Below are 24,193 nucleotides of genomic sequence, written 5' to 3'. Positions count from 1 at the left end.
TCTGCATTATATACACACATTTCCTGAGCCTTCCTTTATCTTCCCATCCAAAACTGGCCTCCTGGGATATGCTGGAACATTTTGTGACCCACTGCCTGAGGCTTCTTTTTGTGGAGTAAGCATTAAGAGAGAGAACCCAGTGGGGTACTGCACGTTAACCATAACCTGCTCTGGAAAGCCTCTGCCCACCCTGCTCCCAAGATGATGTCCCGTGCACACAGTAAAGATAGCTTTGGACAGATTGTATTATAGTGAAAAATGTGCCTAACGTGTTTACAGTACAGATGGGGCTCCTTGCATGTTGGAAAAAAATATATGTATGAGGGTCTGTTCATTGCTATGCAGCAGCACTTTAAAAATACGCCTGGCTGTACTGCGGGGATGCTGGCCCAAGTTCATGCAGCTTAACACTACATAGCATCCTTGCTTACAGCATGTTGAGCAAATAGAAGACATGCTGAACTCCTTACCAAAGGAGTTGTGGAGAGAAATAAATCCGTTGCCCCACCTCCAAATAGAGCCCACAGTGAAGGAAAAGGTATCGGGAAGGGCAACAAGGAGGATGAGAGGCATGGCGTACCACAGAAATGAACGTTCCCCCAATTGACTGATTATTGGTGTGTAGTTAATGTGAAATAGGTGGTTGTTTAGGTAATTGGATGCTTTTTATTTCATGAAAATGAAATGGGGTTGTTGTGCCAGAGCCATCTCAAGGGAGTTGTGGGCGATTATATGTCATTACTACATGTATATTAATAGATCCCGGTAATTCAGCCGCGCTGTATTTTTCAAATGAACAAAAATCTTCAAGTCCCACAATAGCCTCCAATTAAGAAGTTGTTTCACAGCAGTGTTTAAGAAATAATGTAAACTGAAAACAGCAGTCGAGCTAAATGGGAGAGTAGATTTCCAAGCAAAGCTAAATTTTTAACTTTGAGCCATGTTAATAATTCACGGAACAAACTCCAGATGCACTATCTGTGCTTTCAGCTGCTTGGTCCAATCAGTCCATTATTTTTAAATTTAAAGTAGGGGGGAAATAAGTAGTTTCCATTGAGGTCTGCTCTATCAATAATGCAAGGTTATTTCAAATGTTCTGGAGGATGTTATAGTTAATATCGGGAATGTGTATGTTCTGCTTCTGCCATAGAGACAGCAATTATTCAAACTTACGTTGTTTCCTTTCTTCTTCCAAGAGCACAAAACTGTTTCTCTTACTCGTGTACAATGTTATGGGCTGCCACTCATAATCATTTTACCTGTTTCAGCAGATCCCTCAGGCCTCCATACAAAACCCTAAATAATCCATTACATCAAAAGCAGTGTTCTGTCCGCAAGAGACAGATAGGAAGGGGAAGACCTGACCTTTTAGCAGAGTACCCTTTTCAGGAAAGAAGCATCGCTTCTATGGCAAGGAGAAAGACAGATTTCAAGCCGTTTCTTTTCTGAGCTTTCCTCCTAAATTTAGAGAGGGAAAATGGAGAATAACATGGAAGTGTAAGAAAACAGCGCTCACTATCAACCAATTGGTGTTATACCACAGTGAGGAATGAAGCTCTGTCTGTTAGCAGCTATGTGGCAGAGGAAGGAGGAACAGCTTCAGTAGTGTTTTCCTTTTAAGACGCTGTAAGATTTCCTCTTCCAATTTTGGTGGGGTCTTTTTTAATTAAAAAGAAAAACAGTGCTGCATAAGATTGTAATAAATAATATCTCATCTGCATCCCGCAGAGAACATTTTCAGCCATAGAAAAAGCTGTCACTTCCTTGGGTCTGCTTGTTTAGTCTCTTATTAAGGGATCTGGCCTGTGGATAGAAAAGGCTGAGAGTGGTAAGGTGATGGAACAGGCTGCCCAGAGAGGCTGTGGGTGCCCCATCCCTGGAGGCGTTCAAGGCCAGGTTGGATGGGGCCCTGGGCAGCCTGGTCTAGAATTAAATGAGGTTGTTGGTGGCCCTGCATGCAGCAGGGGGTTGGAGATTCATGATCCTTGAGGTCACCTCCAATCCAAACCCGTCCATGATTCTGTGATTCTGTGACAAGAGGTTGATTTATTTACCTTGTAGAATGGGGTCTGAGAGGGGATAGAGTCGCTCTCTTTAAAATAGAGCCCAAGAGTAAAAACCCCACAAAGAGAAGAACAATGTAACCCAAAAGGCAATATTAGCAGAGGATCAAATGGTTATAGACTCACTATGAATTATTTAGATGAGGAATTAAGTGAAGGTTTCTAACCACCCGAGTAGTAGAGGAGCTTTCCAAAGAAATACTGGGAAGTGAGAAAAATAGCCCTTTTCTCGTGGAGCTTTCACTGTGAAAAGGGCTTTGAGTTGTTTTCATAGGGTCCAGCTTGAAGGTTCTGTTTCACAACCTTGTGTTCCTAGGTCAGTCTGTAACGCTAAACAATAGTGAAAGGCGGACAAAGCTTCTGCAAAGGATGGAGTGCTATAATGAGCATGAAACACAATGATGAAGGAGGGCGAGCAAAGCAAGGTGCTTTCAGCAGGTTTCAGGCTGGACAACTGCAGAAGAAGCAGGCTTCTTCCAGGAGCAGTTTCTGCTTCTTTTCTTGGTAGCCTGGTAGTTTTCCTAAACTCTGGATCACATACTTTTCTTTTTTGGCTTCCCCGAACTACAGTCTTTCTACTTAATTCTTTAGACCTTACCCAAAGAAAAACCTTTTACACACAATAAGCCAGGACCACCCTCCTTCTTTCTTCTTTTATAAGGAAGCAGTGGAAGATTCTTGTCATTTCAGGAAGCAGAGTCAGGTTATTACCAAATATCTGCCTCCTTTCTTGTAAAAGATATGCTTCTTACTCTCTTCATCAGAATTACATGTGGTGTTCCCTTATGCTGTAACAGGGTATCACACTAGTGGTTAATTTTTTAATGATGGACTGGATTCCTAGCAGAATCTTCCTGGATTAAAGGCAAGGTCATCATTAAAATCCTTTTCATTTATCCTTTCAGCCCCTAAAGTTTCAGTACAAGAATCTTTAGAAGATAAATGGCTTAGGGCATCTTTTCTTCTCCACAGTTCGTAGCCTGCATTAGATTCATGAAAGTCATTTTTTCCCAAACATGAATAATCCCTTTGCTTGTCTTTATTGAAGTAAGCCATTCAGACAGAAAATTCCTTTCAGTGTTCTGATTGCATGTCTGTATCTGAAGGAAGATGTGAGGGGCTGCTGAAGGATCCTCTGGATGTCTTTGAGCATCTGGTGGCACGTTGCAAAGGAACAAAGCATGTATTTGGGCCAGCTTGGTGCCATACATCCTCCACTGCTCCAAGCTGCTATGGAGGAGATCTGGGTTTTCCCATGGGCCTCAACCAATGCAGCACGCCAGAGTTCATCGTGCTGTGTTTCCTCTCTCTAAAGCCTCTCTGGCAGCTGTTTTCATCATCCTAACGAACCACAGAATGGTTCGTTACTTTTCAAATGGCTCTTGGTTACTTTAAAGGTAAATGTTGTTAAACGAAGAGCGCCCTGTGAACATCCATCCACTAAGGACATTGTCTGTGACAAAGCAATTTACTTTCGTCATCTCCAAAGTGAAACGCTGGCTTGCTGTGTTGGTGACCGTCAAGGTGCATTTTTCAGTAATCTGTTACTTACGTTCTGTATCCCACACATTTGTGCTTGTTACCACGCACATCCTAATGAAAACATTCTTCACGTGAACATTTTTCAGCCACCCAAAGCAGAGAGTCTGAACGGGCTGCTGTTGGGGTACCGGATCTACTACCGGGAGCTGGATTACGACGTCGGGTCTGCAACTGAATCCAAAGCTGTCAAGAACCCCTCAGCCTTAAGAGCTGAACTGACACGTAAGCCTTTGTTTTGGATGCTTATCATATCCCTGAATGTCTTTATGCCAGATGCTCTGTGCACTCCTACCTGTGGAAAGAACGCACCATTATGCCCAAAGTGCTGGAGGTGATTTTGATTTCACCCAGTCAAGGTGAAGATGCTGAAAAATGCTAATAACCTCTGTCTGATCAGCATCGCTTGTAACAGTGCACTCTAATCTATACCAGTGTGCTTGAATCGATGCTCTGTCCTCCACGTCCCCTCTGATTTCCTGCTTTCTGCTGTCTCCACGATTACCCCTGTAGACATTTTCTGCCATCAGACAAAAAGCAGAGAGACTTCATTCATTTTCCTCAGCGTGCTATTTTCTAATAGTTTTTATAATTGACATTTTGTTTTTGCAGTAGGGGAAAGCAGCTGAGGAGAAATCTTAAATAGCACTCGTAAAATTTTGAAGCGCTCATCCTTATTTTGGAAGAAAATAGCAAATATGAGCAAGAAGGTGCATGCTTGCTGAGATGGTTGCTGGGATTATTTTTTTTGGAAGGAAGGTGGAGAGGGAAGGGAATAATAGAACAAAAGTGAAAAGGGCTTAGACAAAGAGTAGAAAGGAAATCAGAAGAATAGGCAGAATAAGGTGATGGGAGGTAAAGATGTGAGTGCTCAGTAACCCTACAGATACGGCCCAGCAATGAGAGGTGCTCACAGCAGGACTGACTTTAGTCCTGTTTGATGTCAGTGGAATAATTCAGAGTAAGACAAGAATCTGTGAGCAGCAGAATATGCCTAAGACTACTTTAACGTCTTACATCATCTCCTGTGTTTCTGTTAACCCACAAACATGGTTTCTACAGAAGCAAGAATGATTTTTGTGTGAATGTGGGAAGGGTGAATGTATTAAATGTAGCATCAGCATCCATCTGTGACTCCATTTACATCGTCAGACCTGAATGAGGGCTCTGGGAGCACAGAGGTTAAACCAGAGCAGGCATGTGCAACTCCTCCAGGTGCAGGCATGCACAAGGTTGTTTTTCCAGGCAAAAACTGAATGATGAGCTGTGTATCTCATCATAAAGTAATGACTTTGGATGCTCTCTAGTCTTTTAAGCCAGGAAACTTGTAATACCTACTGGTTTCCTCTCTTCCCTCTTCTTGCTGGCCCTGCAGCAATGCTGCTAATAGCTGTATAGTAGAAAACACCTTGCTCTGCTTCTCCAGGGAGACAAGAGAGGGAAAAAAAGAGTTGGATACAAGTATTATGAAAGAAATATCCCTCTTTCCCCTCATAATATGACAATTCTCACCTTAGTGCACCCTCGTTCCTCACTGACCTGCAGTTTTACACTGCTTAGCATACTGTTGCAGTTCATTCACAGCAGGAATGTTGAATTCTGTAAGCGAAACTGTGGGAAATCTAACATACATTTAAAGAAACGGGTCCTGTCCTACTGTAAGTGTTTGCTCTTCGTGGCCCATGTTCCACGTCTTTACCCTGCAGCTCTCCATGTTTCAAATTTTGCATGTTGAGACATAAGAATGCTATACGGTGCTTAGTTTCCCCCCTAGAAACTGTTTCCTTTGCACTCATTTATTCTGTTTAATCTAAGAGTCAGAACATTTCTGTGTTCTATGTTTGTGTGATTCTCTGTTTGAGGAGGAAATGAAAAAACCCGTGTGAGTGAGATGCTTTTGATGTGTTACAAGAGTGATGTGGTTTTATTGCCCTTCGAGGTATAGTCCTAAAGCTCAAACTGTGTATGTATGTGCTGCATCATTTGCCTCTGTCTCTGCTGTACATCATTTGCAATAACTGTTTCCTTGCACTGTAACAAGCTTTCTGCTTTGCTTACTCTGAATAGCCCAAAGCAGCTTCAAGACAGTGAACAGCAGCTCAGCATTAACGACGTATGAATTAACACGTAAGTGCACATTGCCTTTAGATGAGACTCTTTGTAATGGTTCAAAATACAATATAGGCAGACTCCTCCGGTTGTCCTCGATGGATCTGGCAGAAATCAACACAAATTAATTATTCTGGTTTCCGGAGTTCCTTTTTCTTTAAGCCTTTGCTTTCTTTACATCAATAGACATTGATGATGCAAGTAGGTAGTGGCTGTAAAATTGTGGCTTCTGGGAAGGTAAAACATTGTTGACTGTAACAATCCAGCATTGCTGATGCTAAATGAATTTTGATTTGCTTGCTACGTATTTTGCAGTCCATCTGAGTTTAGCAGCATCACATCATTAGCCCTACGATTCAAGCATTGCAGTGCGCAAGCATTCCTTAGAGTATGAGGCCAGTTTAGAGAGGGCCCAATGAATTTATATGCATCTCCAGAGGTGTTTTCAATTGGAAATGAATAAAATAGCATTCGACAGAGTTAAAAAGCAAGTTGCTTTGTGGTGATGATGGTTCACTAGATAGGTTTTGCCCAAGGCTTTTGAGTCACAGATTGTGCTGGGCTAAAAAAAAAGAAGCCCTATCCCCACTGAAACTTGCATGCATGAACTCTCATATGTTCCATTTTCTTCCACATGCAGTTAACACTAAAATCTCCCTTGTGGCTTTTCATGGCAGCAATTAAACTTTCTCTGTACCAGCTGCCTAGTACTGAAATTCTAATCAAGAGCTATATTTCTTACATTATTTTTTTTTATGTATTAATGGACTGGCAAAAAGTTAGTGATGTATTGGATATCATTTACACTTTACCCAAGAGTAGGAAACGAGGCTGAACTCTGAGTCAGACATAGGAGCAAGGCACTTGTAAATATTTCCATGGAAGTAAAACTTGAAGAACCAGCATGATTAGACTTATTGAACCTCCCCAAACTGATAGCATTCTGTCAGCCTCAGAGAGAAAGGTGCAATGTGATTCATAGATAACAGAGAAAATTATTGGCAAAGGGAGAAATTTGTACCCCTGGCCATGCATGTCTTAATCAATTCTCAGCTCATTTAAATACAGCAATTTATATCATTGATCTCTTTCTTACTTTAATTTCACTGTTAAATATTTTAGATGATAAATATTTCTGTTAGGATTGATTCTTCCATCAAAAAGCAAAACCCAAAACTGCTCAGCTGCTGCCTTCCCAGTGACACTGACATGTTTTTACTCCATCCCCATTTGCATCTATTAATTGCCCCCATATCATTGGGTTTTCTTGCTTTTTCACACACTGCTTTTATTCTCCTACCTCATCTGTAAGAGTAGTTTCTATGTCAGCAGAGAAATTGGTTCTGTGATGGTCAGTTGGAGCCCAGACTTCAAATTCTCCTTTCTCTTTTTGACTGATGCTTAAACTATATTCACTCTGAGGGAGAAAGATATGCATGCAGTACTTGGAATGGTACTACAACTTCCCAACAGACTCAACCCACACAGCTGCCAAGTGACCCCTGGATGGAAGTCTCTGGGGTTAGGCAAAGGCTTGAAGCCATGTGTTCATTCCTACCAGCAGAGATCAAAATGAGCCCACATGTTCAGCACTCAAAGTCCCATCTTTTCCCTGTCATCAGGAGTGACCCAGAGGTATTCCCCTGGCTAGTTAATCATCAGGGGTGATCTGTGGAGTGACACAGTGAAAATACTGGAAAATTCTGTCATCTCGTAGCAAAGATCTTTCATAATTGTGCAGTCCCTACTGTAATGAATGTGTTAAGGAAGGATGGAAGTAGATACCACTGCACTGGTCTAATGCAGTATTCCATGGGAGAGGTGTGGTGATGAAGATGTGATAGAGACTAAGGTCAACACTGTAATACACTATAAATAATAATATATAATATAATTTACATTTTCAGAGTTGAAGAAGTACAAGAGATATGAAGTGTTAATGACAGCATATAATGTCATTGGTGAGAGCCCTACCAGCACGCCAGTGGAAGTGTTTGTGGGTGAAGCAGGTAGGTAAAACAGGTTTATGTCCTTTTTTAGTGTCAACAAGTTCTATTATACTCCAGATATCGGGAAAGACTTGATCATTATTACTATCAGTTTTCTGTAGCATCCTCTACCTGGAATAGGTTGGAACCGATAGCTTCTTGCCTTTTCAAATCCAGTTGGTCTACAGGAATAAGGGAAGAAGGTGCATTTGAAAGAAAAAGGAGACAATCCTTTTTGGACTTGCAGGAAGATGACTGTTCATACCAGATTAGCTTGAGGGGAAAATTGACTCAAGTTAAAGAAGTAAAAAGTAGAGCATAGGAAAGCCACAAGGGAAAAGAAACAAAACTACAAAACAAGGGAGACTTGGGAAGCTGGTTCTTTTATTTTATCACTGTCTGTATAGAGACATTGCCTGTGTACCACATCTTGCTGTATTTTTATGCTCCTGAAGTCGAGAAGACATTCTGTCCAGTTTAATGCTAGCTCTGGAGCCACAGATGAAGATTATTCTCGAGAACATGCAGACTTCTACCCCTGCATCAGCCTCTGCAGAAGCCGTGGTGCGGTGTCTCTACTCATGCTACCACTTATTATGGATGTGGTACATGAATTCAGGCTGTATTTATGAAGTGTAACTTGCCGATCAATTTTAAGCCCTTCCATTGGAAGGCCGGAGGCAGACAACAGGACAAGAGAGTTAACTAGGCACTGCTCTGAATGCTTTGTGAAACGAGTGATTTGGCGGAGCAGAGATAACCTGCAGCTGAGCCTGTTCCTCTCGGAGGCTCCAGTGGAGCAGTGGTGGACTGGAATAGCTGATGTCTTCCTCTCAGCCCGGTGGCGATGCGGGATTTACGGTGACCCCAGCTGGAGAGAGGCTGGCACTGAAATGGCTGTTAGTTATGGTATCAATTTCTGCAGCAACATCTTTTGAAGCTTAGAACAAGAATAGGCAACACGCTCCCTCCTGTTGCTCAGTCTGCTGCTGGGAACAGATCTGATTGCACTTTTGTTCTTCTGTCTCAAGGCTAAGATGTAAAAGTTAGCAAACTCAGCGCTAATACAATTTATTGTCATTCACTGAAGATTCTGTTGCTCAGAACTAACTAAAGCCCGCTTTTTTATTTTTCTTTCAGTACTGCTTAACCTTTGCATTTCAAATAGCACATAGCAGTCACTCTCTTGGTTGGAAAATGTCATAAATTAATCAGGGCAGTGTGGTTCTGGAGATGGCTGGCAATACGTACATGTTTTCTAGTTTGCTCCTGCTCCAATATCATTCTGTAGCTGCAGCAAAGGAAGCCCCGAGTGGAGCCAACTGTATCTGACTTCAAGATAGATTTTTGTTTCAGAACAAAATATCTCCCTGCTGCAAACTGGGCCAACAACCGCATTTCTATACTTGTACAGAACATGAAAGATCAGCTGGGGAAAAGAAGGAGGTGCTGGTGTATCATGTATGTTAACCACACAGCACATTGTCTTCATTGCAGCTTAGACACTGAACAGGGCAATGGAGGAGGCCAAACTTGGGATGAAATCAGGCTGCCCAGGGAGTGGTGGGGTCACCATCTCTGGAGGTGTTCAGGGACTGCTGAGATGTGGCACTGACAGACATGGTTATGTGTCATGGTGGGGACGGGTCAACAGTTGGACTTTGGTGGTCTCAGAGGTCGTTTCCAACCTTAATTATTCTAAGGCTTTCTTGCACAGGCAGGACTGCTGTTTCTGGGGCTGTAGCGTGATTCACTGTGGTTTTTAGAGGTCCTGGCTCTACCTCTGGTTAGGGACAATCTGGGTTCATGCAGTAGAAGTGATGAACATAGGATCTTCCTGCAGATTTTCACACTTGTAGTGTGAAGTTATTATGCTTTGTTATATAACTGCCTCTTCCACCTCCAGAGCTGGCTGTAATTTATACTGTGAGCAAAGTGATTGGAGCTGGTGCTGCAATTTAGGTTTTAAATTGATTTGTGACACTTTGGAGTTGAAGTGTGCTGTGGAAATGCAAGTTTTTGTTGTTATTGTTTGCGTGATGTTCTTACCCATGGTAGAGTTGGATAAGTAGCAAGCTGGAAAAAATGGGTCCACTTAGCTTTGATGATGGGACACCCATGTAAATAGTAGAGAAAACCTTGGCAGTAAACAAAATCCACTGACAACGTGAGCATAGCACTGAACACAAAGTGACATTTCAAGGGAAATACCCATTTCTGTGCATTCTGCCATGTAACGCACAGCATGAAGCATCCAGAAATGATACTGATGGTTGGTGCCAGGTGCGATGGGAGCAGCAAACAGCCCAGCCAGACAAACAGTGCAGGAGGACGAGCATCCCAAACCCTTCCTTTGCTCTTGTGCTCTCCCCTCTGAGACTTGAAAATATTCCTATCATTGTATCTGGAGTTTTACAATGCAAACTCAAGCAGGTAATGAGTCATACCCAAAGCAGCATCCCAAGCGTTCAGCTCTCATGGGTTTGGGCCAAGGGCAAGTAGAGATTCCTGGCCCAATTAACAGGTTTAAGATACCAGGTGATGTAAGGGGTTGGATGCAGGCAGGTTTGGGTATGGCCTGGTTGGTATTTTTTTCAGTAGGTGGAGCAAAACTTTTTTCTCATTGCACCAGTTTTGTCCCATCCACTGAAACAGCCCATCAAAGGTTTCGTGTCTGGATGTTTGCAAACCTCTCTGATGTGGCGAATAAACCATCCCTGTGCTGCACTGATGGGTCTGAGTGGAGCCAGTGCTTCCCTCACCTGCCTTCAGCCCCTGCATCCCTCTCCTACATGGAGGAGATCCATGGAACACTGCCTATTTAGATCTGGCTGCAGCTCTGCCCTGCTCATTAGAGAACCACGTGCATCTCCTGACAAACAGAAAGTAAAGGAAAAAAAAAAAAAGAAAAATATAATTGAAAGCTGCCACTTGCAGCAATGAGAAGGGAGCTGCAGCCCCTTGGCAAGCCCCCTTCTCGCCTGGTTAATTCATTGAGCAGTTCAGCTGTCAGGGACTCCGGCTTTGATTGGGAAGGCAGAAAGAAGCTGTGCTGATCATCATCCCGGCCCTAAATGCAGCTGCTACCAGAAGTGCTGTTCTGCTTGACTGAAATTAAGGCTCTGTTAGAGCAGCCCCTACATCAAGAGCATTATTCTACCGGGTCACTGTCGCTGTCTGATTGTGCTGTGGGCTCTGGAGTTCAGGGCAGTCCACCACCTGCATTTTAATTAAACAGAAAGCACAGGTTTGGGGCAGGCATGCTTCACCTAATTTGGGCTGGTGAATAAAATGGAAGGCGGCAATACAAATCCTGTGCTAACGAGCCTGCAGCCTCCAGTGCTTCTCTCGTATACTGCAAAGCTGTTCTGGATGAAAAATAATGGAATTCATAATTTCTTCCAGCAGCTGCTGCTGGAGGAGAGCGTGTGTGTATAGAGAGGGGGTAGCAGAAGGAGTGAAGTGCTCTGAAAGACGCTTGCCTTTAAATAGGTTGGAAGTCCATTTGTCTGAAGAGGGAGTGATGTGTGTCATTATAACTGATGGTGGCATTGGTGACCTTCAGAATTCACAGGAACTGATGAGGCTGGTTTGTTGTTGTTGTTGTTCTCTTTAATAATGATCTCTCAGAGCCCATTCTGCAAAGGGAAGAGGAAGGAGCAAAACACTGGCAGACAGAGATCCGCTCCTTAGAAGTCCTGCACTGAAAAGCTGCTGTGGTTGCTACCATCATCTTTCAGGAAAGCAGGTTTCAAGCCCATCTCACTTTCATCAGAGTGAAACCTCAGCTTAGAAGGGAACAGGGCTGGGACAGGGAGTTGATCGCTTCTTTTCTCTTATCCTCTACAAAACCTTGAATTTACCCCTTGGTGCAAAGCTCACGAAGGCCAAAGCAAATATTCCTCTTCTTGCTGTCATCGCAATTATTTCCATCTGCCCTCCTGCCTGCAGCTCCACAGCTGTTCCTGGAGCTCCCAAAGTTTGTTTTGTGCAGCCACACCTGGAGCAAGGATGGAGGCTCAGCCCCATAGTTACAGCAAGGGGTGCACTTAGAACTGCCAGTGTTTTACAGGCAAAGAGCAGAAACTATCTGGAAAGCTCCAAGACCAAAAGTAGTGATTTTTAAATGGGGAAGAGAAGACAAAATAGGAGCTATGCTAAGGAGAGGCAAGACTCACAGGGAAGCAAAGACCAACATCCTTTTGTGAGCTGCTTCTAGCAAAGAGCTTGTGTCTCTTCTACCTTGGCTGTTTGTGTTCAGGTAGTGTCTCTGTCTCTCCTGCTGTATGGGAAATCACAGCCTGAACCTCTGATTAATCAGCTGAGGCAAGTGCTGGGTCAGCTATGAGAGCACAGGTGAGAGTAATCTAGCTGTGCTCCCGGAAGGGATGGAGCTTGACTCTACCTCCTCTAAGACCTCATTTAAGGGCTGACCACCACCAAGGCAGCATCTCTTGGAGATTGCTCCCCAGTGGAGACTGCCCCAGCTTCTCTAGCCAAGGCATCGACATTGGTGAGTTTTCCTTTGCATATAACCTTTGAATATTTGCCATCATCTTTGTTAGCATCTTTGTATTAGCCACCCCTTACACCTGCTAATGCTGGAGGAAGTTGTTGGAACAGGGCTGCTTTGTCCTTGAGTGTTTCTGACTATTTCAGCAGGTGTTGTGTGCTTGTATGAAATATAACCTGTGTGGCCTCACCTCCCTGTCATAGGCTGCCTTGTGGAGAAGGGAGACCCTCAGCACTACCTCAGGTCCCCCTTTCCTATAGCATAGAACTGTTTCTCCTTCTCTGCCCTGAGAGGAGCTGAGAAGATGCTGCACAGAGGAGTCCCCCGTGCCTCCTTGTTAACAACCTACAAGAGGAATGACAGCATTTCTACACATTCAAGCTGGCAGCCTCAATCAGACTGCTGTGGCCCTTTGGCTGTTTTCTCCTATCTGTCTGGGACACGCACGCCCTGTCCCTCCATGGCTGGCTGTGCCTATGCAGATAGCTGTGCAATGCTGCTGGCACGGCTGGAAGAGCTGGGTGAGCATTTCCATCCCAGCCCCCACTGGAGGAGGGCAGGGAAGGATTGTTGTGGCCATTTCACACTGCAGTAGTCTAAAACCTGTCAGCCTAGGGACAGCATCTTCCCTTGATAAGCGAAAGGGGAGGGAGGAAGCCAAGGGAAACTAGTACAATAAATCACAGGCTTCATTTTCTCCATTTAAAATAAAGGGGTTGACCTCCTGTGCCATTTTAACAGCATCACACCTGCGATATGTTAAGGTATTTGCTTTTCAGTGGTTGACTCTTCAAAACATCAGCAAAAGGCCACTTTTGTGGGATGACTGGCTGTTTCAAACATAGATTTTCTTTTTACCCTTTACTTCAATGTAAAGAATCTGCTGAGTTGCTGCAATAGGCAGGAATGCCCTGCTCTGGGCATGATGCTGGGTTTTCATGCTGTCCCCGGTGCCTTGCTCCTTAAGACATGAGTTCTCTCTACTGAGCTTGAAGTTAAAGATCCGGCCAAGTTCACCAAAATTATGCTGAAAAAAGGCAGAGTAAAATCAGAGCAAGGAAGGAAACTATAGGAAAGGAAGGAAAACTATAGAAAGATTAAAAAAATGAAGAGACTTTTCCCACTCCAAACAGAAAATAAACCTGTTTTCAGCTTCTCTTGCACTGCTGTAAGCCATTATGGCTATATCCCATGTATCCCAACAGCACTCCCTTTCAGAGAGCCGCTGAGTAGCTCACATCACTGTTTCAAGGTGGATTTTAAACTCCAGACTCGCTCTATACACGGTTTCCATGTGGGGCTTGATTGCAGCAAGTCCAGCATGGATTTGCTGTTCCCATCAATTCAGCTCCACTGGTGGTAATAGCAGTATAGATAGCACTCAGTTGCATTATCTAATCCTGCAGGGCTATGACAGAACAGTAAAAAATAACAAACTAAAGTGTGCCTACATTAGAGCATTAGTCGTTGCTTGTTACTGGTAGAGCTGCACTGCTGGGGAATTATGGATATGAATTTTCTGGATAAACCTGAGCTCCCTTTCCTACTCCAAGTGGCTATTTTCAATGGGTAATTTTAAGTTCTTAGTTTGTTTATAGATGAGCACAATGGTTTTGTAATTAAACTTCCAGATTTGGTAACTTAGCTCAGTTGCTGATCTTATGATGGTAAAACAGAAAGTAACCGTGCCAGCGTGAGTCTGTGGAAGAAGTGTCCTTAATGTCAACATGTCAAAAAGACATCCCTGCAGCTCTCTGGAGACTGAAATCTAATGTCAAGGCAGAAGGAAGCAAAGTCTAAGTGAGAGCCGTACTGCTGTCAAAGAAAGTTATTCTGCCATGGAGGAAAAGGAATTTTAAGAGAATGCATTGGAAAGCAGTGTCCAGATTGAGACATAGATTTGATGGGCTTATCTGACATCTTTAATTCTCCGTTGACTATCCAGAAGCTCCCTAAAATGATTTGCAATGTTTTCATGCTGCAAGTAAAAGCTGAATGTGCGCCTCATTAACAGCTCATTAAGTTGTTAATATTGGTCATAAGCAGCCTTTGGTACAACACAATGCTTTATACAGTGCATCAGCTCCTGCTTAGCTCGGGTTTAATTGCATCTTTTTATCACATCTCGATGTAGGAAAGATGTTTCCGTCCAAGCAAAAATAAAATCAGATGTTGATCATCTGAGCTTCCTTACCTCTTCCACTGCTCTTACTGCTGTGGGTGGTGTAGGACTGCCATTGTCATGCGATGTTTTGCCCAAATGGTGATCTTTTGTCTCAAACCCCAACAATTTCATGTCAATTTCCAACACTGACCATAGCCTCAGACAGACAGCTATCTATTCTCAGCTTCACCATCTGGCCTTTGTTCTGCGGTTGGTGTAAGCAGCAGTGGGAGTGGTAGGACAAATGGGCGGCCGGCGGTTCTGCTGCAGTGTTCCATGGCCCGTGAAGAGCTTGGTGCGGGGGCATCCCTGCACAGAGGGCAGAGGGATGGAAAGCCTGATCGTGTATGCAAAGCCTGACTGCGCTAGCAGCAGAGCTACTCCATTAAAAGCAAAGAAATTAACCTTCCTTTCAAAAACATGAGCCATCAGTAGTAAAGTAAAATGGACCATAAATCGCCCTGGTAAGGAAGTGGGGAAGCCCCAGGTTGGTAACTTACATTCAAGCAGACACAGGCTGGAGTATTTTTTTTGACTAAAGGATATTTGCAGCCAAGTCTCTGCTCCTTCTAATTGCACAGTCCTGCTCTGCTTGTTTTTCTTCATCCTGGGATATGTGAGCAAAATGTCATGGGCTTTCTGTACAGGTCTCAGATCTCACGGTGTTGCCTTCTCCGCACAGCTTTGCTGTGAAGCCAGCTGTGGAGAAACACGGATGGTTTTCTTTTCTGACATCTGTTTGCTGTACCCGTCATCAATCATGGCACTGGAGGTGTTTCAGGTTGCCTGTTGTGGATGAAAAGCATAAAAAGTTGCAATTTTTAGTATGAATTAGCAGTAATTCTAAAACACGACGGCCACAGCAATCCAGACGCTGGCAGGATGTCAATGATACAGGACAGGCAGCAGAAATGAATTCACGGGCTCTATAACTGCAAAACGAGCGAGGAGAAAACTTTCACTCCTGAAGTGTAGATGTAAATTTAGACTCTCACTCCCTGCAGGGTCTCCCTGGGGTTCCCTGAGCACTGCAATCTGTAATCCTAAATTAAACTCTCATGGGGGTCAACTGCCCAACTTACTTCTAAATCCGCAGTGAGAGGTTATCTCAGTGGCAGATCTCACCTGCTCACACTGACTTTTTGTGGTACAGTTTGTAACATTTGGGATAAGAAAACCTGGTGAAGCTTCACCCTAATTATTGGATATGCTCTCTTGACTTCAGTGGGGGATAAGGAGTTGCTGGTGCTTATTCAGCTTCAGTAGGTCTTGCTGTTAGTGAACATTAAGCGGGTCCTTTTGTCTGCTGCCATGAACTATGCTATGATATTAACGTGTGGGATTAATAAGTTATAATGAGGGGAATGTACTTGAAAACAGAGGAGGGGGGGCTCTTGGGAATCAGGGGGCCCAGGGAGATGGTCTGAAGCAGGTAATGTTACCCCTCTCATGGACAGACTTCTTGAGAGTACTGAGAGCAGTACTCGCTCATGCAGTGCTGCTCCTACTCCTGCTGCAGGTGGGAGAGGAGCTGGGCTGCTATCAAACACTTCAGCTCTTCACCACCTCATGTGTACTCCTGGGAGTGAGTCCTGCACTCATCAGAGCTGATGCTGCTCTCGCTCATAAAGCCTCCACGAGCTTTAGTGGAACTATCCCTAATTTACCTTGTAAGGGAGAAGGGATTTCAGCTGTATGTTTACACCTGTGTGTTTCTTTGTGCATCCCCAGTGCAAACTCTCCCTGCTTTTGCTCACAGGTCTGTCCCTGCTGACTGTGTGTGAGCATATCCATGTTAATTCAGAAGAAATACAGAACAAAAGCCTGTTTTATTATTTTCCCCTCCCTGCTTTAACCACCTGTATGCCCTTTCCAGAAGCAGTCTTACAGTTTTGTAAGAGCTTTACTTTTGGGTCAGGTGTTCTCAGTCTCGTGATGGATAATCTCAGTATGCAATGTGATAGCCTATTTTAGGCTTTTATTAGGTAAGTAGAACTGCAGCCTTCAGGTTCAAAATATGTAACTTTTGTTTACAGGTTCTATTTCACAGTGCTGCTTGGTGACCGTGGTTTAGGCATTGTAATGTGAACACACTAACTTATTTACATCAGCTTGTGTTTGCCCCAGGAACATCCTGGATTGCACTTGGCTTGTTTGGAAAGCTGATCTCCATGTTAAAAGATTGGTAATCACAGCACCGGTGTTTTCACCACTGCTGGAGGAGGTGGTGAAGGAGAGGATGAGAATTACTTCTGCTTGATTCACTTGCCAGTTTATAAAGGTTCTTCATGAATAAGTCATATCCATAGAGAATTCCTCAGAACATGATTGCCTCCTTGGTTTGAAAAAATGGCATTGGCAGATAACCTCCTCAAGTCTGGGTCCATGAGTATCCATTTCTAGTCCTTGTTTCATTTCAATGTGTTTTTTTTTCTCCAATACGTGTGGTGAATGTGATCTCTCCTCCTTTAGCCACCTGCATCCCACTCTGTACGTCTCGAGAAGGTGAGATTACACCTAGATAATACTGGAAAGCTTCCCAGCACTAAGCAGAGAAGCTGGGGCATGTTACCATTGGGTACCATTTCAATATCATCTGCTTTTATTTACAGTTTTTCATGACCTTAATACCCTTAAAAATGTGATGTGGTGTCTGTCCCCTCTTATCCACCGAGGTACATTTGCCTGTTCATCTTTCATTTTGGCTACAATTAGACTCCCCTTTCCGCCAGTTTTCACCAGGGCGAGATAGTTGTTTTTTAAGGTTGGTCTTATATCAGCTTCCGCTGATCCACCGTACATTAGGAAGTGTTCTCATTTCCCTGACTCTGATCTATGCAATCTTGTAAATCAACATGTAATTCCACACCCTAAAGAAAGGGTCACTCCCTACTGGAATGATTCCCTCCCATAGAGTCTCCCATAGAGGCTGGGCTTCTCCAAGATAGGGGAGACCAGATTGTTCCTTTCCTCAGGCTCCTGTCACATGGCAGGGTATCCAGCCTGGTAACAGGCAGAGTGCTGGCTTTTGGTGCCTGGGTATAAGAGATTCAGTGACAGCAAACGGGGTTGTGCTGGAGCATTAGGGGTGTCAGTATGCATGCTTTTGAATGTGGATCTGCCCATCTTACTGCTTCTGAAATACATCTGAGCAGCCCCGCAACGTGCAGCCCTCGGGGGGAGAAAAAAATGTGTGTACTTTCATCACAAAATGCAGCCTTGCTTAAAACAGCCAGAAATTGGTGGGAAACATCTTTTACATTCTAAATATAGCTTGTACTGCCTTGTCACAGCGGAAAGCAGCTTCAGTTGCTGTTTTTGAAGCACAATTAACTAATTGTTATTGAGCTAATCAGCATAGCTCACACAGCATTCCTGATGGCAAGGAGCACTGCTGCACAGAGGAAGCGTTCCTGCTCCCACCTTTCCTTTACAGGCACTGTAAGAAAATGGCCAATAAGCACTGGCTGCCTTTTCTCTCACACTGCTTTTCCTTGGTGGAAGGAGCGACTGCAGACATCTGCAAATCCACCACTTTGTTCATTTTTTCGGGTGACCATCCTCGCCTTCCTTCTTTAAGTCCAGACTGTGAGAAAATCTCTTGTGTTTGGCTTTGCCCATTTGTGCTAATCAGTCTCTGGTATTTTATCTCGTGGCCTTCTGTTGGCTTTGTTGTGGTTGGCTTTTAATGCTTTGTGTAACAGTTGCTTATCTCTGCACGGCTGCAAAGTGGAAAGGAGGGATGATTTATGTCCTGCTGCTGGGACAGGACCAGTGCAGCAAGGATTGCTGATGCCAGGCATTAAGGAAGCAAACCTACCCCAAGAGTACGTGTTAAGGGTTATTTAAATAGGCAGTGTCTGTGTAGGGATGGCAGTGGAATTTGGAAAGGGGTCAGTGGCCAGGATCACACAGACACCTGGGCAGCAGAGCTGAGCCCAGTGTGATGTGGGAACCTGGGTTGTCTGAGCTGTCTCCAGTCTTTTCCAGCTCAATTTTCCTGGGCTGCATGTGCCAGGGACCTGTGTGTAAACCTGGGAGGTGCCGCGTGTGCGTGCTTTAACTATGAGCATATGCTGCACTGAATATTGCTCTGTCTTCTCTCTTGTTGCAGAGAGAAGGTAGATAAGATTACATCTGTTGTGCTAGAACATGCTGCAGCCACTCCTCCATTACAGTGTGCAGAAATACCGATTAGAGGCTTTTTAGGCCTGGAGCCGTCTCTTTGTTCTGTGTTTATGCAACACATTGTGCAATGAGATTCTGGCCTCTAGGTGCTAACACCAAAATGCAAATATATTGATTACCAGGGAATAAAGGCAGGCACATTCACAAAAGCATGCTTTGATGAACTAGGGGGAAAATGCTTGCTAGATAGAAAAGGATCAGAGGTCATTACAGAACAGGAATTTGCTTGGAATTGTTTGGGACTGTGGGATCAAGAGGATGCACAGAAAATCTTTCATCTCTTCCACTGCATTTTTTCTCCACGGTTTCATTTGTTTTGTATCTTTAAATGGCATGAGTACCAGGGCATCGTGTCCCAGACTTGTGTGCGAGTTCCCCGACGTAATATTGGCATTATAGAAATAATTAGGAAGTCAGTAAAGGAGAAACCTTTCACCAGCCTGAAGCTGTAAGAGCAGCAAGGAATGCTTCATAAAAAAACAGCTATTAGGTTTACCCGATGAATCACAGGGATTTGTAGCCTACCTGTGCTACAGAGCATCGTGGCGACTGTCACTAAGAAAAGGAATAGTACTTTCATATTGATGAAAAGCTCTCGGTGTCACACAGCCCAGAGAGGAAACAGCCCAGGCAAGCGGGAGAAAAACTAAGGTGAACCTTCAGCAGAGCGTGGAGATTGGTGCAGAGCCACTGGGGATTTCAAGCACCTTCTCTTTAAAGGTTATAAGCATTTGCAAGCTCAAATTGTCTGCAGAGCGAGCAGAGGCACTCAGTTCCTCTGAGAAATGAGGACAGTGATATATTTAAATGTGGATTTGGATGTGTAACTTTATCCACGCATTCATTTTTACTCTCTCTCATTCCATTCCCGGATAGATTCATTGTCTTTACACAACCCAGCCCATAGTTGTTGTTGCTGTTGTTATTACTTTTACTAATCACTGCACAACCCGCTCAGGCTTCTCTGCTTACTTTTTGACTGAGAGACCGTCAAGGAGACAATCTTAAAGCTGAATTGAGATCAGATAAGAAATGTTTGCAAATATCTGCATGAGATAACAAAGCGGGATACATGCAGGGAATTAGACTTCATGAATACATGCATTTTTTCAGGGAAAGTGAAATGCTTTCTACCTGCTAAGACCTGAATTTGGGCCCTCCAGGCTCCGTGTCACTCCTGCTGTAGCTGATAATGTCACTACCACCTGAAGCAGGACGAGGCATGCGGCTTTAACCTTGCTTTTATATATTAGTGGTTTCAACAGCCGTGGGAAAAAAATAAAAGACTTCAGAGCTCAGTAATCTGGAACTGCATTCCTAGAAGGTAAAAGGCTTTTGAATTTGCATTTGAAATGCATTCACTTTATTGGCAAGGGCTGTCCACACGTTTGGCAAATGGCTCAGGGTTCCAAGCAGGTAAACTCTTCAGGGTTGTGTTTCCTCTTACTTTAAGTATTGCATTTTACCCATGCGGGAACAATTGCTGTGTGCTCAGAGCCACAGCCAGAGTGAGCAGCACAGTGCTGCCGTCCCTCACTGCCAACCTGTGCACGTCAGCCTTTGAAAGTTGAACAGAGGGACAGACTCTCAGGGCGCAAAACCAAACACAATTTGCATCTCACTCTGCGGTGCTGAAATGCCTTTTTCACGCAGTCTATCATTTTTTAGTTTTTTTTTCCCTCCTATCAAATTTTCCACCTCCGTGTCAGCAAAAGTGCAGCTCCAGCAGTGCGGGTGTCAGTGCAGAGTGATCACTGGCAGTTTTTAACCATTGTATTTCTTAGACGTGCTCTATATAAAGGATTTCAGGGGAAAAAAAAATGGTGTATTTGTGGCAGGAGGCTGCACCCGCCGACTCTTCTAATGGTCACAGCTCAGAAGCAACAATTGTTCCAGGCTGGCACATAGGATCCAAAGTAAAATGCGATTGCAGACATCACTTCAGACCTCGGTGTTGAGAGCACTTTGAAGCTGTCAGCTCAGGACAGCCAGTACTGTCACTACCCAGAAAAGAAAACACGCTGCTAAAGCGATCTGTTTTCTTCTGTGATTGTACATATTCTCGTTTCTCTGAGGATGTCATCATCTGCAAATCCCCACGACGTATTTCCAGGTTTGTATTGTGCCATCGCTTTGGCCCCACTGCTCTGATGCGTGCACTGAAGGTCTCAAAGCCCTGAGAGAGAGCAGAGGTGCAACAGCAGCATCAGGCAGCAGCACTTTTGCAACCAGCCAACGTGTGGCTGCTGTGCTCTACGGTTGGTCATCATCACCCCCCCGCCCCCCCACCATGTTTGCCATGCACGGCCAAGAAAGGAAACAAAAGGTGTAACAAACAAATAGTTTTCACCCAGGATAATGGCTATTTTCAATTTTACCTTTCACGTTTTAATTGTACAGCAATAATTTTGCAATAGAGTTGCCGGTGGCAAACATGCAAAAGACATTAACTTTATTTATGTTTTGGATTATTAATGTGGCTGTTAAAATTCCTCCAGTTAGTTTTGATTGAATTGTTGTGGTGTGGTTTTTTTTTGTGTGTGTGTGTGATTCTGTCGTTTAATGGAGCGGTAAATAAGAATTTCTGATAATGAGCCCAAGCATCTGTCACAACAACCTGGCGCTGGTTATTAACATTTCCATTAACGGCAGGGTGGGCAGTGATAATATGGAAACCACACAGTTAGAACAAAATAAATAGTTGGTGTCAGGCTGAGTGGGTGTTAATTACTATTTTATTTTATAACTCTGGGGGGAGGGAGTATTGGTGGAAAAGTGTGACTTATGAAGGTCATTCTCTCTAAAGAAGGAAGTCTCCAGAGGAACAGATAACTGGGGCTATCTTACTCGAGTGGTGAATGTTTTATCACTTCTATTTATGGCCCGTAAACGGGCAGAGAGAAAAGAGGCTGCTTTCTCAGAGTCAGGGTGAAGGCTGTGGAGAAGCGTGCCCTTTGTCCTGCCTTTGGAGTTGGAACAGGACGCACTTGGACGTCTCTTCTGTAAACAGAACGTGTGCTGTATGGCTAAGAAAACCCACCTGCACCAGGTTGCATCCTGAGAGAACAGAGAGCTGATTTGACCCAGGTGCACTTGGAGGAAGCCGAAGATTGGTTTTCTTGTAGGGCATGATGCAAAGAAGTGCCATCAGGAGCCAAAGAGGTCTGCTATGTATATGTGTGTGGTACGAGATCAGAGTTAATGAGTAGCAAGCTAAAACCATTTGGTCATACAGAAAATGTGAGGCAGATTGATGGGTACCTGACTAGTTATAGGGGTGATATACTTTGATCTTGGTCCTTGGAAGGGGGCTGATACAAAGATGTGCCACTGAGTCCAAAGGCCGGGCTGGTGGGGCAGGGTGTTGTGCTGGTGAGGCAGCGGGCTGTGCTGCTCCCCACAGCTGCTTTCAAGATGGGTTGCTCAGGAGCACCATGTCACTGCCAAAGGCAAGCCTGAAACATTACTACAGAATAAAGAAAAAATTCTCTTTTATTTCCCAAAGCTGCTGACAGGATTGAGTTTATTCAATGTCTAACCCGGTCTGTGTGACACAGAACATCACTTCTGGAGGCTTGGCAGCTTCTCAGTCCCTGCATGCTGCTGCAATATACCTGAGACTTCCCATAAAGAAAGGAATACCTCCAGGGCTGGCTCTGCAAGCTGACTCACGGCATAAACAGAGTCTGTCCTCAGCCCTTCCACAAATGGAAAATTGCAGCCTGGATATGAACTAGTTCTGCTTGTCACTATTAATTCTTCTGTCTTCCTTGCTTTCCAGCACCAGCAATGGCCCCACAGAACATCCAAGTAAACTCCCTTTCTGCAAGCCAGCTGGAGCTCACCTGGGACCCACCTCCTGCCGACAGCCAAAATGGGAACATACAAGGCTACAAGGCAATGCTTCTGTTTCTCTCCTGGTTTCATTTGTCTTGCTTGGCTTTGTTATTACTTGTAAGATGGCTCTACAACTACAGCTGCCCGCACTGCACAAGGCAAATTAAAGCAGTATTCAGCCTGCAGTATGGAAATGGTAATGTGTCCCAGAATCAAAAGAAATGAGATGGGGGAAAGAGGGAAGAAAGGGAAAAGCACGCTACTATTTGCAGGGAAAGGAGAGCATGGGGAGAGAGGGCGTGCAGATAGGGAGGCAGCTACATTTATGCAGGCAACTTATCTGCTCCAAAAAGCAACCAACACAGGAGAGCTAGGGGCAGGGAATGTGTTGGAGGAAGCTAACTGAGTTCTCCATCTATCGACTGTTCCAAAGCCATTAGCAAAAGCAGAACTTTCTCCAAACTAGAAGCTCAAGCCAGGTCAGATTTCAGAAGAATTATTTAATTTCCCTAACTTTGACAAAATTAAATCATAGCATTAATTGCATTTGGTTTATATGAGATGAGCACGTTGCAGAGGCATGTTGTTTAGCTTCTCCAGCATGAGAATGGACCCTCAGAGAGTGGAAATGGGCAACTCTACAAACACTGGAGCTTGGCTTGTCTTCAGCTTCTGGCTCTGCCTCTCTCCATGAATTTAGGCCCATAAGTGAAGAAAAGTCAAGCCAATGTGAATAATCTGGCATCCCTTCTTGGCAGTAACAAGCAACCTTATATATCAATTCATGTTCTTTTTCTTTTCTATGTATATAGATGGTTCTAACAGCTTGCCTTGTAGAGCCAAGGTAGAGTCTTGCCTTGGCTCATTCTCTCCATTTTCTGGCTTGCTTTGGCTTGTTGGAATGCGCACACTGCCAGGCCTGTCCAATAAGGAGAGCTGGCACCACTTTTCTCTCAGAATCATCTTCTCCAAACCTAATTTTATGGGATCAGGATAAAAACTGTGCAGAGGAGAGCAGAGAACGGTAATGCAAGGAACTTTAGGGAAAATCTTCATTCACTCTTCAGAAAGGCATTTTCTTGCCTGTTCTATGAACACAAATGGTGGTACAGTTGTGTGCACAGGGAAGTGAATGATGGGAGCATTTGATCAGGGTGCCAGTGCTGACAAGCAGCTAGCATTTCAGGGAGAATTAAAAGGCTGACCTCTCCTTGCTGAGTTTCTGGCAGCTCAGATCTGCTGTCATCAGGCCATAATCTTCAGCCTGTGCTCTATTTTTGAATGATGTACTCAACTGCATGGCCACTGGACTCGGGGTAATTTGGCAAAGAAAAAGAAAAGATAGGGCACACGGAGAAGAGTGTAAGCTGCCATTTACTGGAGAGTCCAGATCAACACTGCTCCATTGTGCTAATCTGTGTGCCTGCAGTGCTGGGATGTTTGGGAGCTAGATGCTAAAACATCTCGCTGTTTCCAACAGATTTATTACTGGGAGAGTGACGTCCAGAATGACACAGAGAAAGTGAAGGTCCTTTTCCTCCCTGAGACAACGGTCCGCCTCAAAAACCTGACCAGCCACACACGCTACTTGGTCTGCATCTCTGCCTTCAATGCAGCAGGGGACGGCCCCAGGAGCAGACCCTCGGCGGGCAGGACACACCAGGCTGGTACGTGACCACCTCAAAGCACAGGTCTGGTGGTTGCTGGTAGCTAACGGGGGAGTGTGGGACATGCAGGAGGGCACTGCTGCTTGGAGTTAGCTTTCAGCTGGGTCGTTATATTGCGTTGACTC

At 44.3% G+C, this 24,193-nt stretch overlaps 1 protein-coding gene across 4 annotated transcripts in view; it reads left to right on the top strand.

The window, feature by feature from the left end:
• SDK1 (sidekick cell adhesion molecule 1) overlaps positions 1 to 24,193 on the top strand; it is a 360,337-nt gene that overhangs the window by 306,792 nt on the left and 29,352 nt on the right. For 3 of the 4 annotated variants that reach the window (XM_072349298.1, XM_072349299.1, XM_072349301.1), the window contains 5 exons: positions 3,692 to 3,827; positions 5,670 to 5,729; positions 7,619 to 7,720; positions 22,346 to 22,461; positions 23,882 to 24,068. In XM_072349298.1, coding sequence (XP_072205399.1) covers positions 3,692 to 3,827; positions 5,670 to 5,729; positions 7,619 to 7,720; positions 22,346 to 22,461; positions 23,882 to 24,068 — 601 coding nt within the window. The remainder of the gene's footprint in view (positions 1 to 3,691; positions 3,828 to 5,669; positions 5,730 to 7,618; positions 7,721 to 22,345; positions 22,462 to 23,881; positions 24,069 to 24,193) is intronic. The other variant, XM_072349300.1, reaches the window with a different exon arrangement.

The sequence above is a fragment of the Excalfactoria chinensis genome, chromosome 14 (assembly GCF_039878825.1).
Source record: "Excalfactoria chinensis isolate bCotChi1 chromosome 14, bCotChi1.hap2, whole genome shotgun sequence".
NCBI lineage: Eukaryota > Metazoa > Chordata > Aves > Galliformes > Phasianidae > Excalfactoria > Excalfactoria chinensis.
The sequence above is the reverse complement of the archived record's forward strand: the minus strand, read 5'-3'. Positions and strand labels throughout refer to the sequence as shown.